The sequence below is a fragment of the Anguilla rostrata genome, chromosome 8 (assembly GCF_018555375.3).
Source record: "Anguilla rostrata isolate EN2019 chromosome 8, ASM1855537v3, whole genome shotgun sequence".
NCBI lineage: Eukaryota > Metazoa > Chordata > Actinopteri > Anguilliformes > Anguillidae > Anguilla > Anguilla rostrata.
This window is the reverse complement of record NC_057940.1, coordinates 38529147-38542908: the sequence shown is the minus strand read 5'-3', so window position 1 is coordinate 38542908 and position 13762 is coordinate 38529147. Positions and strand designations below refer to the sequence as shown.

At 51.2% G+C, this 13762-nt stretch overlaps 1 protein-coding gene across 2 annotated transcripts in view; it reads left to right on the top strand.

Moving 5' to 3' along the window:
• The window catches only part of jarid2b (jumonji and AT-rich interaction domain containing 2b), a 135864-nt gene that overhangs the window by 90943 nt on the left and 31159 nt on the right, over positions 1-13762 (top strand). The window contains exons 4-6 of one of the 2 annotated variants that reach the window (XM_064348185.1): positions 3064-3233; positions 10980-11003; positions 13168-13344. In XM_064348185.1, the coding sequence (XP_064204255.1) occupies positions 3064-3233; positions 10980-11003; positions 13168-13344 (371 nt within the window). The remainder of the gene's footprint in view (positions 1-3063; positions 3234-10979; positions 11004-13167; positions 13345-13762) is intronic. The other variant, XM_064348186.1, reaches the window with a different exon arrangement.

Here is a 13762-nt window from a genome sequence, read left to right as displayed (position 1 = left end):
AACTCCACAGTTTAAATCAAGTTTCTTTTTGGAAGTGGTCCATTACTTCTGTAAATAAAAAAAGGGGAGGACCAGGCGAGTTTGAAAAGAATGGCACGCTTATTTCTGAATAATGCAGTCGGCTGTCTGTCACATTTCAGCGATCTGGCCCTGGTCTGGGTATGATGGAGCTAACAGAGCCAGTCAATACCCGGAAGCACAAACAGATATTCAAATGTGCTAACTGCCCATTGGTTCAGCCACCCTAGTGATAACGTTCTAATCCAGCTGCATCTCAAAGTGATGCAACGTATGCTCAACTCATCGACATTTCCACATCCATGTGCAGATTTTCATGAAGAAAAAAAATATGTAAACAAGTCAAACAATCACATTGGCATTGTGTGTTACAATGCACCCAATATAAATTCCCTATATAAATTCATCAATATATAAATGATAGCTTTGGTCCCCTTTTCTGGAAATTGACCCCATATTCACAGATGGCGTTGTGACAGATGGCATTGTGACGGCGGTGCGGGGTGCACGTGCGTCCCAGGCAACGAAGCCGCCAACAGGACTCTCGCCGTGACGCCCATTATTTGGGCCGTTCAGCCCAAAGACCGGTATTACTCTCTGCCTGGAAACCGTCCCCTCTTCCTCTTCAGCGGCCAATCGGGAAGATGAAAGGGTAGACGGGTTTCAGTTCCGCGGACGTCGCCGTTACCGCACCCCCAGCCCCCCCTCTTCTGCACGAGCAGCGAGGCTGACGGGCCGACCGCAGCCAGCGTCCGGGAGAACGGAGTCGCGCGGAAGTGCTCGAATCGGCGAATTGCCGTTTAACGGCGCGGCTTTTCGCACGCGAGTCGCTGAGGTCGAGGCGGCGTCAGTCAGAGCCTATCGGGGCGGGGGTTGATTATAGTGTTTAGTGCGCATTGCATAAATTGACTGGCGTTTTTCAGAGCGCCCCGTGTTCTGCCCGGTAATTTCCTCGAGTTCCGCATCAGGTGGCGAGGGGACAACCACAATGTGAGGTTGTGTTCTTCAGTGTGTGGCTACACCGCTCTCGTGAGCGATTCTGCCTGTGAGGCATTAGTGAGCACTTGCTGAGCCGTCCATACGTGCAGCTGTGTTTCCCCTTTTGGCACGTATGTGAGCCTGTGAGCGTGTGTGTGTGTGTGTGTGCGTGTGTGCGTGCGTGCGTGCGTGCGCGCAGGAGTCCGGTAGACTGTGTGTATGTCTGGGTTCGTGAGGGAGAGACAGAGGGAGAGAAATTCAGAGCGCAAGAGAGAGACATCAAGAGTTTAAGAAAAACCTTAAATACTCCTTGCTGGCTGCTGCGATAGAAATCACAGCCTTTTGATGTCAGGTACAGTCGTTTTGAGGCTCAGCAGGTTCTCCCAGTGCAGTGATTTGGCTGTGATTCAAGGGCTCCAGAATCTGGAGTTGGAAGTGTGTTAGACGGCAGAGGGGAACCACTTGCCCATTTTGCAGGGGAATTGGGTAAACGCTGTAATGGAACAGATAAACACGAGACTCTCCGGCTTTATTTAAAATGAGAGAGAGCCGGGCCCTGCTTTCTTAACAATCCTGCCGGGGTCTGAATTGATTGGTAACGCTGTCTGCATTTGTTTAACCTCCGGTAATGGATGAAAAGTCCCTGGAACAGACATCTGTTTGAATCCGAAATTGGTTCTTGCGTTCTCTTTCTCTCTCTCTCGAGCGGGAGGAGGGGGGGGGTGTGCTCGCGGGGGAGAACGTCTCGAACGGGCAGCGGCCCACCAGCCGGACTCCCAGCGTATGAAATAAACCGGAACGCGAGGGTCCCGTCGCTGGAGTAACATAATTAAATCACGTTTGGCGCTCGTTCTGTAAACGTCGTTAGACGCGCGGGAGGAATGTATTATTAAGACGTCCGGTGGGCCTCGATCCAGCGGGATGGCGGGGTGTGCGGATTTTTTTAGTATTCCAGCCTGTCGGCTCGGGGGAACGTTGACGGAATCTAAAAGGTTCGTCTTACGGAGGAGAAGAACGGAAGATCTTAAAAGGGGCGGGGGGGTGGGGGGGGGGAAGCCTGACAAAGCCGGCCTTGAGTCTTGCCGGCGAATAGACACGTCCTTTTGTACTTTTATCAGCTGTCAGCCGCCACAAAGGTCTCGGCAGCGTCTAATAGAGAACTTAATTACATTTCATGGACTCAACATGAATCAAAAGTTGGCAATTATGAGATGGGAAGGTGGCGCGGGAGAGTGACGGAACAAACATTCCGCGCGTCCTTGTTTGTGCCTCGCATAATAATTTCAGTCAAGGATTTTATAAGACAATGTTTTCCTGTTTAAAAAAAAAAAAATTGAAATCTTTTATACAATGTGTAAGCAGCATTATGGGTAGTGGGTAAAAGCACAGTCTTTTGATTGCTTTACTTGGTTTGATAGTGATTGATTTTGTTTGACATGTTGTCGGGCTGTGGCTAGCTCATACGAAGGACTGCAGCAGACTACTGGATACAGAGCAGCCCCTGTCACTCAAACATGTTTTCATGATATTTCTGTTTAATGGAAGGCTTATAAACAGCATGCAGCCAAAGTGTGATCACGCATCTACTGAACATAAATGTGCACTTCTACATGTTGAATGTCGCAGTGATTAATGGGGATTCTGCTTTGAAAATATGAACCTCAGATTCAGCTTTAGGGCTGAAGGAAAGATGGGGATGGTAGTGATGATTATCTTCACCATCGTCATCATGATATAGGATCATAATATTTATGATGGTGAAGATTCTTAATATAATTTTTCATTTCTTTAATTTTATGTAATTTTCTGATTTATTTGACCGTGCCATTGATACATTGAATAGTGCCATGGTAAAGTGTTCATCATTAGAGTGACCAGGACAAAGGGATTTGTACAGAACAGGAAACAGCACGTTGACTAACCATAGAACATTAACCTAAACGATCAGAGAGGGCAGGTACTTTTTAAAATGAGGTTTTATCCACTGATGTCCTTCAGTGCGTTTGGAGCTGCTCCTGTGCAGTACGCCCACGCTTCAGCCCCTGTTTCCCCGCTCCTGTCCCACAGGCCCCGGCTGCAGGCCCAGAGGAAGTTCGCCCAGTCGCAGCCCAACTCGCCCAGCACCACCCCGGTGAAGGTGGCGGACGCGGCGCTGCCCGCCCCGGCCTCCCAGATCACGGACCTCTCCAAGCGCAAGCCCAAGACCGAGGACTTCCTGAGCTTCCTGTGCCTGCGAGGTCAGAGAGCGCCCCCTGCTGCCGCCGCCGCCGCCGTCCCCACGGCGTAGTGTCCCACCCACGCGCCGCTGCACGCTCCGTCATTCTAACGGCATGCTCCTCTTCATCAGCCGCCGCGAGGGCTCTACGCACACACGTACACGCGCTCTCACGCGCACTCATACACACACACGCGCGCACTTTCACGCGCACTCACACTCGTACGCATGTGCACAGGCGCGTGTGCACTCACACTCACGCACACACACACAGGCTCACACACGTGCACATGCACGCACGTTCGCGCACATGCACACGCTACGCATACTGCAGCTTTAGCGTAGCTGTCCTACTGAGATTAAGTCTCCGTGCTTTAAGACTGAGAAGTGGAAATGGAAAAAGTAGGCACGTTATGATTTTATCTCATCAAACACGATTATGAATTGGGCGGATAGTGTTCCATTATGTGCCAGAGGAGCCATTTTGATTAGAGGAGCTGGGCTGCTGATCTGTAAGCTCTAGTATCAGTCCACTCGAGCCCCGTTTTAGAGGGAATCCGATCCCTCTAAAGGGCTCAGCGTAAGGCAGTTCAAAACCGGCCTGACATCCCCAAATAAACCGCAACAAGCAGTGCCCGCTCATTTTGATTCGGCGTGTTCTGTTGCTTGAAGGTCCTTTTGTCACAGCTGAGTAAATTGTCATAGCTTGCTCCCTTTCACAATGGCAGACCTGTTAACCGGCCCAGTAACGAAACGCAGAAAGACAGAAGCAGACAAATTCATTTTCTCTTTCCTTTGAGAGCTTAAAGCAAGTTGACCATAGAGATGCCCGTAATGCTGGGTGGGTTCCCTCTTCAGGAATCTCATGGAAGCACGTATATATATATATAGTTTTCGTTTCTACGCACCGCGCGCAAACATTCACTTTCGGTTGCCGATAGACTCCATTTGTTCTTGTCCTCCCACCGCAAGCTCAATTCAAGAGCGAACTCGCTGAAATACGAACATCCAAGCATAGGAACATACGAGCACTGAAGCACAGAACAAGACGTTTAGCCGACTTCTCTAGCTGTGCCAGGAATACATTTTTACTCTGGTCTAAAATTGCATTCGAGTGGTGCGAGTACTTGGCGGTGCAAGTTGTTGGTTTTTTTTTTATATGTGACAATACATATTTAAGGTGCACACAATGGACACCAGTGGCGTGCTCATTTTAATCTTTGTGGACAAGATTTGTTTGTAATTTAAATAGAAACCGTTTTCCAAAATTGGTGGTGTTAGAAATAACTTTTTTCCTTGGCTTGCTCAGCGTGCAGCATAATAGCCATGCGGAAAGCTTTTAAAAGAAGTTTTGCAACAAAACATTACAATAAAAATGTTGTTGGTTGCGGTGGCTTTAAAAAAAAGAGGACGGGCTTGATGGTTTTCAGTTGGATAATTCTTGGTGCAGTTTTATAGTATTAAGGCTGCTAACAGATGTAGAAAATAAATTTTAAAAAACTGTTTCACTCCCTCCTGCTGGACTGGAAGGGGTTACTTTGCCTGTGCTGAGGCAGTCCCTTGGCACAACGGTCACACAAGGAAAACGCTTGTCCCCCTATTCGGCCAGCGTCAGGTCTGTGTGCAAACAAGCTTCTAATCTCTCCCAAATGGCGCAACTGCTATCAGCGCAGCGTTCTGCAAAAAAAAAAGCACATTATCAGCCTGCAGCCGCTGCGCTGTGTCCACACAAAGGGTCCCCTACAAAGCGCCAGATAAAGCCGCCCCTCCTAGAAAGTCCACCTCGGGGGGGGGCGGCCGAACGGGCTCGCACTTCGCCTGCCAACGCAAACGCAAACGCGGTCAGCGCTGTTTGGGAGTTCAGTATCGAGCTTCGCTAGAAAAGCCCCAGCCTTTCCCGGGTTGACCTTTTCTGAGAAGCGGGCTGACGGGCGTCGGTTCAGGGTAGTATTCGCCCGGGCGGCGTGCCAAGTTCACGGCGGCTCGTCGTTTGGGTTTCAGCTACGCCACTGGCTGAGGCGGGGGAAGAAAGTGCCTCATTGTTTGTCCTACTTTGTTTATTGTCGCTCTGCTAAAGCGCGGAGGATATTGTAAGATGACACATTGCCTCAGATAGTGTTTTACGCCCTCAGGGGTTCCAGGCTCCTGGTACTGGGAAGGAATCGGAGCTTGATTCTATTCACAGGAAGTGTATCCCTTGTTTTTTTTTTCTCCCCACTTTCTTCCCAATGAAAGGAAATGTAAAAATAAAATTCTGGGTGAAAGCCAGCATGCTTCTCTCTATCATTGCGCTCCTTTAATGCTCTTTACAGCCGAGCGGAGTTTATTTATTTATTTATTTGTTTTTATTTTTTACAGCATGTGTAAATCTGTGTTTAAGCCTCAGAAAATTTAGCGTAGCCGCGGCCGGCGCCTTTTTACGAACGGCCTGACAAGATCGCAAACAGAATTGGCCGTTAAGAAGACGAATGCTTCAATTAGATTAATTTCGCATTTCCATTAACCTTGGCTGGCTTTTTGAAAGTAGGTTAAAGAGGTACGGGAGGTGTTTTGTGGGGAATGGGAACACGTTCCGGGAGGCTTCCCCGTTACGACACGCGGCTCTTTAATCCGGCGGAGCTCGCAACGAGATAGCATCAGCGCTGCGTGTGAAATACCGCCTACACGCAGGCCTACTTTTGGCTGTTTCGTAAAGGACCCACGAGCGTTCATTATCGCATCGCAGTAGAACGGAGGTAATGGAATTGTTTTGTCTCGTCTTTGTTTTCAGTGTTTATTAAGTTATTTTAACCGGTCCTCGTGTTCCTGGTCGTTTTCCGAGCGCAGAGCAGAATGACGGTGCGCTGCTGGTAATTGTGGTTCGGTGTAAACCTCAGACTTGCGGTGTTTTTCGCGGAGTTGAGACGGCGAGCCTTTTCCAGACGTCTGAGCGCGCTGGCACGGACGCGGCCCCGGCGCCCTCTGATTTTCGCGGCCAATCCGTTTCGCCGACGTTTCCAGGGGTTCAGAACGTCCGCCCCCGCCCTTCCGACCTCCGGTCTGTCATTCCCACCGGCAGGATTATTTATAGATGATGCTCCCCTACGGAGATCTGGCGCGTTTCCCCCTTGATAACCGCGAAACGCTAATGGCGTTTTCATACACGAACACTTTGCCCCCCCCCCCCCCCAGTTCTAATGAACGATGTTCAGCGGACCCTTGCGATGAGGGATAGGTGGTAGAATGTCAGCTCTTGTACAGGGGGGTGCACGGTCCAGTGGAGGAGGGAGGGAGGGAGGGGAGCGGGATCACTGCTGTTTCAATGCTCACTTTTCATATTTCAAAGGGTCCGCTGCCTTTGTAGCCTCCTAAAGGTCTCTCTTCGTTTGTCGGTCAGCCCGGTGAAGGGAATGACAAGCGGAAAAATAACCCCTTCTGGGCGTTTGTGAACACGACGACTCGGTCCCTTTAAAGATTATTGTGCGGCGAATTTATTTTTTCTTTCCCCCCCCTTTTTTTTTTTGATCGATCGTTTCAGGGAATGGAAGCCAGGAAGCTGGTTGAACCGTTTATTCTGGTTCTGAAAGAGATCAATGGCCTTCCCTGTAAGAACCGGGAGGTCAGGGGGGTTGTTTGTTCGCCGGCTCCGTTGGGGCTCGCTCTCAATGAAACGTATCTTATCTGACAGAACCTGCCGAACGTGCTCGGCCTGGGCTGACAGGACGATAAAAACCATGAATAACGAGACAAAATAATCAACTATTGGCGAAAAGCGGCACCTAGTCTTGAATGCGTCCTTTGTTTATAATTTTTTTATTATTTTTTAGTTTTTTTTTGTAGCGACTTTGTGTTTTTATGATGTTCTTTTTTGTTCTGTCCCATCAGTGATGGGTTTGTAGTCTCCAGTGCGTATTCAGATGGGATTTCGACAGCATAACAACTTTTTTTTTTCTTTTTCTTTTTGTTTTCACGCTACGGATATATTTTTTAAATCCCTCTTGGGGATTGTTCAATCTCTGATGCAATGTAAGAGTAATCTATGCTGTCCACGAAAACATGAAAGGAAATACAGTTCGGCACTAATGCCGTTCATTCAAATCCTATTTTTATCGCGTTGTTTTTTTTTTTGTTTTTTTCTCCTGTGGAAACTCTGTTCTTGAGTTCAAATGTAGCTGCTTCTTCATTCTCTCTCTTTCTCCCCCCTCAAAGCGACGGCGGGAACGAGGAGTGGATGGCACTGTGGAGCGGCATTGGGGAGTGGAGTTGGGCGCTGGATAGAGGGGTTATTGTTGGCCGCTGTTACACAGAGGGCTCTGTAGCATGGGCCTAGTCAGCGCTCAGAGCCGCGTTGTGCAGGCTCCGGCTCAGTCTCCGCACGCTGTAGTAAACGAATGACTTTTACGAGGCTCGCTTTACATAACAGGCCGTTTCCGGAACTCTCCGGGGCAGGCCGCCTTTTACCTTTGCACCAGCCATGTTGGCGGTAGATTTCCCGCCCCCTTCCGTCAGGGACCGTACCCGGAAACGGGCGAGAGGCTTTCTCGGCTCGCTCCCCCCCCCGAAGGACCCCCCCCGCCGCTCGGGTTCCGGAGCTCGCGTTCGCCCCGCCCCGCCTCGCCCCGCCCTCTCTCCTGTTTCCGCCCCTCGTTCGCGCACGCTCGCGTCTTTCTCTTCCTCAGGAAGCGGCTCGGAGCCGGCAAAACAAGATGGCCGCTCTCAATTCAATTAACCACGCTCGGGGGCTGCGCCGTGGCGGGGAACAGACTGATTAAATTTGCCTGTGACTCTGCGGCGGAGGGCAAACTGGGTTAATGGATTTCCAGACATTCAGGAATGTAAATCGGAGGAGATATAATCCGTAATCCTCTTGCGTTCTCTTGCCGCAGTGTTCCGACAGTGTTATTATGAAAAGACTCTGCCTCCTCGTTCCGTTCCCCCCTCCTCCTCCGATGCGTGGTGACAGAGGGGAGGCGCGTTCAGGTGCGCTCCCGCCCACAGCCGCTCCGCACGTTAGCGCCCGCAGCCGCTCCTCACGTTAGCGCCCACAGCCGCTCCGCACGTTAGCGCCCACAGCCGCTCCTCACGTTAGCGCCCACAGCCGCTCCTCACGTTAGCGCCCACAGCCGCTCCTCACGTTAGCGCCCACAGCCGCTCCTCACATTAGCTCCCACAGCCGCTCCTCACGTTAGCGCCCACAGCCGCTCCTCACATTAGCGCCCACAGCCGCTCCTCACATTAGCGCCCACAGCCGCTCCTCACATTAGCGCCCACAGCCGCTCCTCACGTTAGCGCCCACAGCCGCTCCTCACATTAGCTCCCACAGCCGCTCCTCACGTTAGCGCCCACAGCCGCTCCGCACATTAGCGCCCACAGCCGCTCCTCGCGTTAGCGCCCACAGCCGCTCCTCACGTTAGCGCCCACAGCCGCTCCTCGCGTTAGCGCCCACAGCCGCTCCTCACGTTAGCGCCCACAGCCGCTCCTCACGTTAGCGCCCACAGCCGCTCCTCACATTAGCGCCCACAGCCGCTCCTCACATTAGCGCCCACAGCCGCTCCTCACGTTAGCTCCCACAGCCGCTCCTCACGTTAGCGCCCACAGCCGCTCCTCACGTTAGCTCACGTTAGCGCCCGCAGCCGCTCCTCGCGTTAGCACCCACAGCCGCTCCTCACGTTAGCGCCCGCAGCCGCTCCTCGCATTAGCGCCCGCAGCCGCTCCTCGCGTTAGCGCCCACAGCCGCTCCTCGCGTTAGCGCCCACAGCCACTCCGCACGTTAGCGCCCGCAGCCGCTCCTCACGTTAGCTCCCTCAGCCACTCCTCGCGTTAGCGCCCACAGCCACTCCGCACGTTAGCGCCCGCAGCTGCTCCTCACTTTAGCGCCCTGGCGCCTCCTGTAATGGTGGGAATGGCGGCTGAATAATGCTTAGACTGACTCTAACCGAACGGCTAGCCTACTTTGTGGGGGTCGTCCTCTGTTTCAGACCCTCTGCGGCAGCTACGCTAACCACTGGAATCATCTCTGTTCAGTACTGTATAGCCATTGTAAGGGGAGTCTTAAGTGTTTTGATTTTGTGTCAGCACACAGTCGGACTCGCAGTATATATTTTATTTAAGTAATATAATGGGTGTGTTCTGCCTTAATTATGATTGGTTTCCGTCTAAAAAAAGGACTTGTAATTGGTGATTGTGAAAGCCCTCTGGTTGAGCGCTTGGCCCGAGTCTAGAGGCCCAGCTGTTCCTGGGCCGGAGCCCAAGCCACGAGTCACACTGCAGCTCCCTCATAAACCCCCAGCATGCTCTGCTCTCAGAGAGCGCTGCGCTGAAGGGACGCCTCCAACTTGGACGTCTGTCAGATCTCTCTCTGTGTCTCTCTCTGTCTGTACCCTCTCACTCTCTGTCTATCTCTCTCCCTCTGTACTGTATGTCTCTGTCTCTCTCTCTCCATCTCCCTGTCTTGCTCTCGCGCTCTCTCTCGGAGCCTGTAATGACGAAGTCATAACAAAGCGAGGGTCTTATTTTCAAGTCCAGGAAAAGATTACGGGCACTTTTACTGGTTTTGGGTCTCCAGCCGTGAACGGTCAAACCGCGCCTTTCGAATAGACGCCCTCTCCCTCCGGAGGTCCGGTTAGGAGCCTTTACCCCCCAAACCCCCCCTCCCTGCCCGAGGGCTGGAGGCTCAAATGCCCCTGTGCCTGTTTCCCATTTGGTCCCTGACCTTCCTCCCCCCCCCCCCCCCCCGCATGAGAGCGGAGTAATTGCAGACATTTTCTCAATTAACTGGGTCATTTTCAAAGTTGATTACCGGCGGCCATTGTTTGTTTGTTTTAGAAATCGACCCAGGCTTTTTTTTTTTTTTTTTTCCTTGTCCGTCTCAGGAATTTCGCCGCCGGCTTTCGGAGGGCTGGCGCGGACGTGCGCCAGAGCGCTTTTCCCTAAGACGCGCAGCGGCGCGCTGAAGGATATAAAGGCTGAGATAAAACGTTTGCGCTCCCTGTTTGGTGCGGCTGCAGTCCGGCGCGGCCTGGTTGCTACGCCGCCGCGCGCGGCTCCGCGTAAAATAAACGGATTTTTATTAGGTCTGAATTGAATGTCTCCCCGGCCCGTCTGAAGCGAACGCTGTATATTACGCGTTTTACTGCTTGTGCTCCGCACCGACGCTGGGCTATTTTTACTGCGTACCGAGGCGTCCTCTGTAGTCTCTCATTTATGGAGTAGTTGTTTACTGTCAAGCTTGCGCTTGTTTCTCTGTCCTGGTTCCTTACGCACGCATGCACGTATACACACGCACGCTCACACACAGACACATACACACATGCACAGCTTTGCGTGTGATTTGTTTTTTTATTGTTAATCCCTCCTCTTCGGATGCGATAGTCGCCTTTGAGCGCGTGGGATTTGTGCTCAGTTAGCAGACTGCTGCGCATGTGCCTTTACACCTCCACACACACACGCACACACACACACACACACACACACACACGCACACACATTTACACTCGTGAGTCGCGCTCTGCAGCTGGAGAGGTGCTACACCCGTCATTCAAATCCATTACTGCATTTGAATAGCATTAACCATCGGCTTCCATTTCTCCTCCCCATACGTGTCCTTGAGTTGACAAAAGGACTCCTCCATTAGCATCCGTGTGATTTAAATACAGGTCTGGTCATTAATTCGAATGTGAAAGTTCATCCATCTTTGCACAGTCTTCTCTTCAGTCGTTTTTTTCATTCTGAATTCTCCCGTGTGGTCACTGTGAAACTAATTCTAGCTTTACTGTACGTTTAATTTCAGGTTACTGTACGTGGCTCAATGAAGGTTAGTTAAATTTATCCACTTTTGAATAGAACTTTAGCGTAGACAGTAGATAATACACTGGTAGTAATTAGCACATTTATGCATTTTAAACGTGAAACGTTTTATTATTTGTAAATTTAGGTTGTGTTTTCACTTGTGAAAGAATGACCTTGTTTTGGACCACAGCAAAGACCACCTTTCTGGTCCGTGTAGTTTATGCCTTTGCTGTAGTTCAAAACCTATTTCTAATGAAATATGCCTCATATTCACATTGTGTTTGCCAGCCCTTTGACTGTTTTTTGTGCTCTTGCCAAAAATGTTGAATACAGTGTAAACATGATGTTAATATTTTATTTGAAGGTTATATGGTTGCCTAGATGCAGGTCTCTGTACCATGACAGAATTTGAAATGTTAGCAGTGGAAAGTGCCGGTCTCTTGAGCCTTAAGGACTTTGCCTTTGGCCGTGTAACAGAGCCCTGTTGAGTTGCCTAATTTAAGCCCTTAAATGACCCCCCCCCTTAAGTTTAAGAATGCATTCCCAAAGTTAAGGGAGTGATGAAGTCCTGATACCAGGGGGCGGGGTCTCAGACGGATGGTATCGTATTGAAGGTCCCTATTGGCCGTCTGACAAAGAAGACTTCTCTGTTACCTGGATTTCCTGCACCCCCCCCCTCCATAGCCCGGGGTGTCACGACCTCTCTGGGTCCCCCTCTGATTAATAGGTCACACGCCAACGCAGGGGTCAGGGGGTGGACCCGACGGCCTAAACCGCCAGTCATACGACCCGCCTTCCCGCCATTTCCGCTACGCCCAGCTGTGGAAGGCACGGCCCTGTGTGCATTTCGCAAATCAGACCGCTATTGCCCACTATTTAAACTGAGGTGTAAGATCACAAATATGTGATTGGAATGTTCTTATCTGAACATTCTAATGCTGATGTCACAATCGCTACAGGTAATTGAAAGCAGCGGAGTTCTAGAACACTGACTAAAAAAAAATTACAAAAAACCTCCTCTTCAAAGGGTTTAGAGACGTTTAGACCCATAAGACCACAGCCAGACTGACGATAGCGCTCCGCGGAGCTCTCAGTATCGAGGCGGAGAGAGAGGTTGCGGGAAAAGAGAGCGACTCCCTCGCTTTGCCTGTCAGGGTCAGACGTCCCCACCAGGCTCCCCAGAAAAACCCGTACCCCTGCTCTATGAACAGCCTTTTCCCGCTACAGAAAAGACAGATGCACAGATCCACTGCGTCTGCAGCCAGCACAACATGCTGCTACACAAGTGACTGCTGAAAAGACTGCTCCTACCCCTCTAGATACCCCCGCATCATAAGCCTAGGTTTTGGCCCCGCCGCGCGGGTAGCACATTGGCATCGTTCTACGCGGCTCCGGGAACCGCGGCGAGAGGTGCAACACGATTGGATTATTACCCGCTAACCTGATAAACGGATTAACCGAGGTGAAAACGAGTTTCGCGGCTGAACGCCAACCTCCTTTAAAAAAAAAAAAAAAGAAAAAATAAAAACCCGGTCTTTAACGTTTCAGATTTGAGTTCTGATCGTGTTTGACAGAAAAAAGTCAAGCCTGATTTGCGGCGCGTGGAACGTTCCAAAGTAACGTCACGTCGCGGAGCCGGGTTCAAATAACGCGTTATATTTCTTCCGATGTATTCCCCCCCGTGGGGTCGTAACGCGCACGGGTGGTGTTTATTACCGCGAGCGTCAGCTTGGCCGGGGTCTACGCGTCGAGCGTGTTGCGGCTGAAGCAGAGCACGCCCTTGGCGGAGTCCGTTGTGCGAGCGATAGAGAAAAAGGGAGCGTCGGAGGATCTCGCTCCGTGAAAGCGGTGTCTTTTATTTGGGAGAGTGCGTAATCCCGTTTAAGTTATAAAGTTGCAGATTTGGGGGGGGGGTGGGGGGGGATTAGGATTCCAGCGCACTGCAGCTCAAGCGCTCGTTCTGTCAGATGAGCAGCCGTGTCCCCTCTCCACCCCCGTCAGGGTGTTCCTGTCTGTTATTTTTGTTTTTAAGGTGTTCCTCTTTCTCCCTCCCTCCAACCCTCCCCCTCCTTCTCTCTCTTGTTCTCCCTGTTCCAAATCCGTTCTCCTTCTCTTTTCTTCACCCCCCCGCCCCCCCCCCACACGCACGGCCCCCCTTCGACTCCCATCTCTCCCCTGCTCGTTTACAGGCTCGCCGGCGTTGCCCAGCAACATGGCGTACTTCGGGAGCTCCCAGGACGAAGACGAGCTGGAGGACGAGGAGGAGTGCGAGGAGGTGAAGGCCGCGGCCAGCGTGGCGTCCACGTCGTGCCAGTCCACGCCGCGGAAGGGCAAGCCCCCGGGGAGGCCGACCGTTAACGGACACGGTACGCTACGCACCGAGCCGCTCACACAGCTGCTCTCCTAACTTCAGTATGCATCCTAACTTCAGTATGCAGCCTAACTTCACTATGCATCCTAACTTCAGTATGCACCCTAACTTCAGTATGCATCCTAACTTCAGTATGCAGCCTAACTTCAGTATGCATCCTAACTTCAGTATGCAGCCTAACTTCAGTATGCATCCTAACTTCAGTATGCAGCCTAACTTCAGTATGCAGCCTAACTTCAGTATGCATCCTAACTTCAGTATGCAGCCTAACTTCAGTATGCAGCCTAACTTCAGTATGCAGCCTGACTTCAGCATGCAGCCTAACTTCAGTATGCGTCCTAACTTCAGTATGCAGCCTAACTTCAGTATGCATCCTAACTTCAGTATGCATCCTAACTTCAGTATGCAGCCTA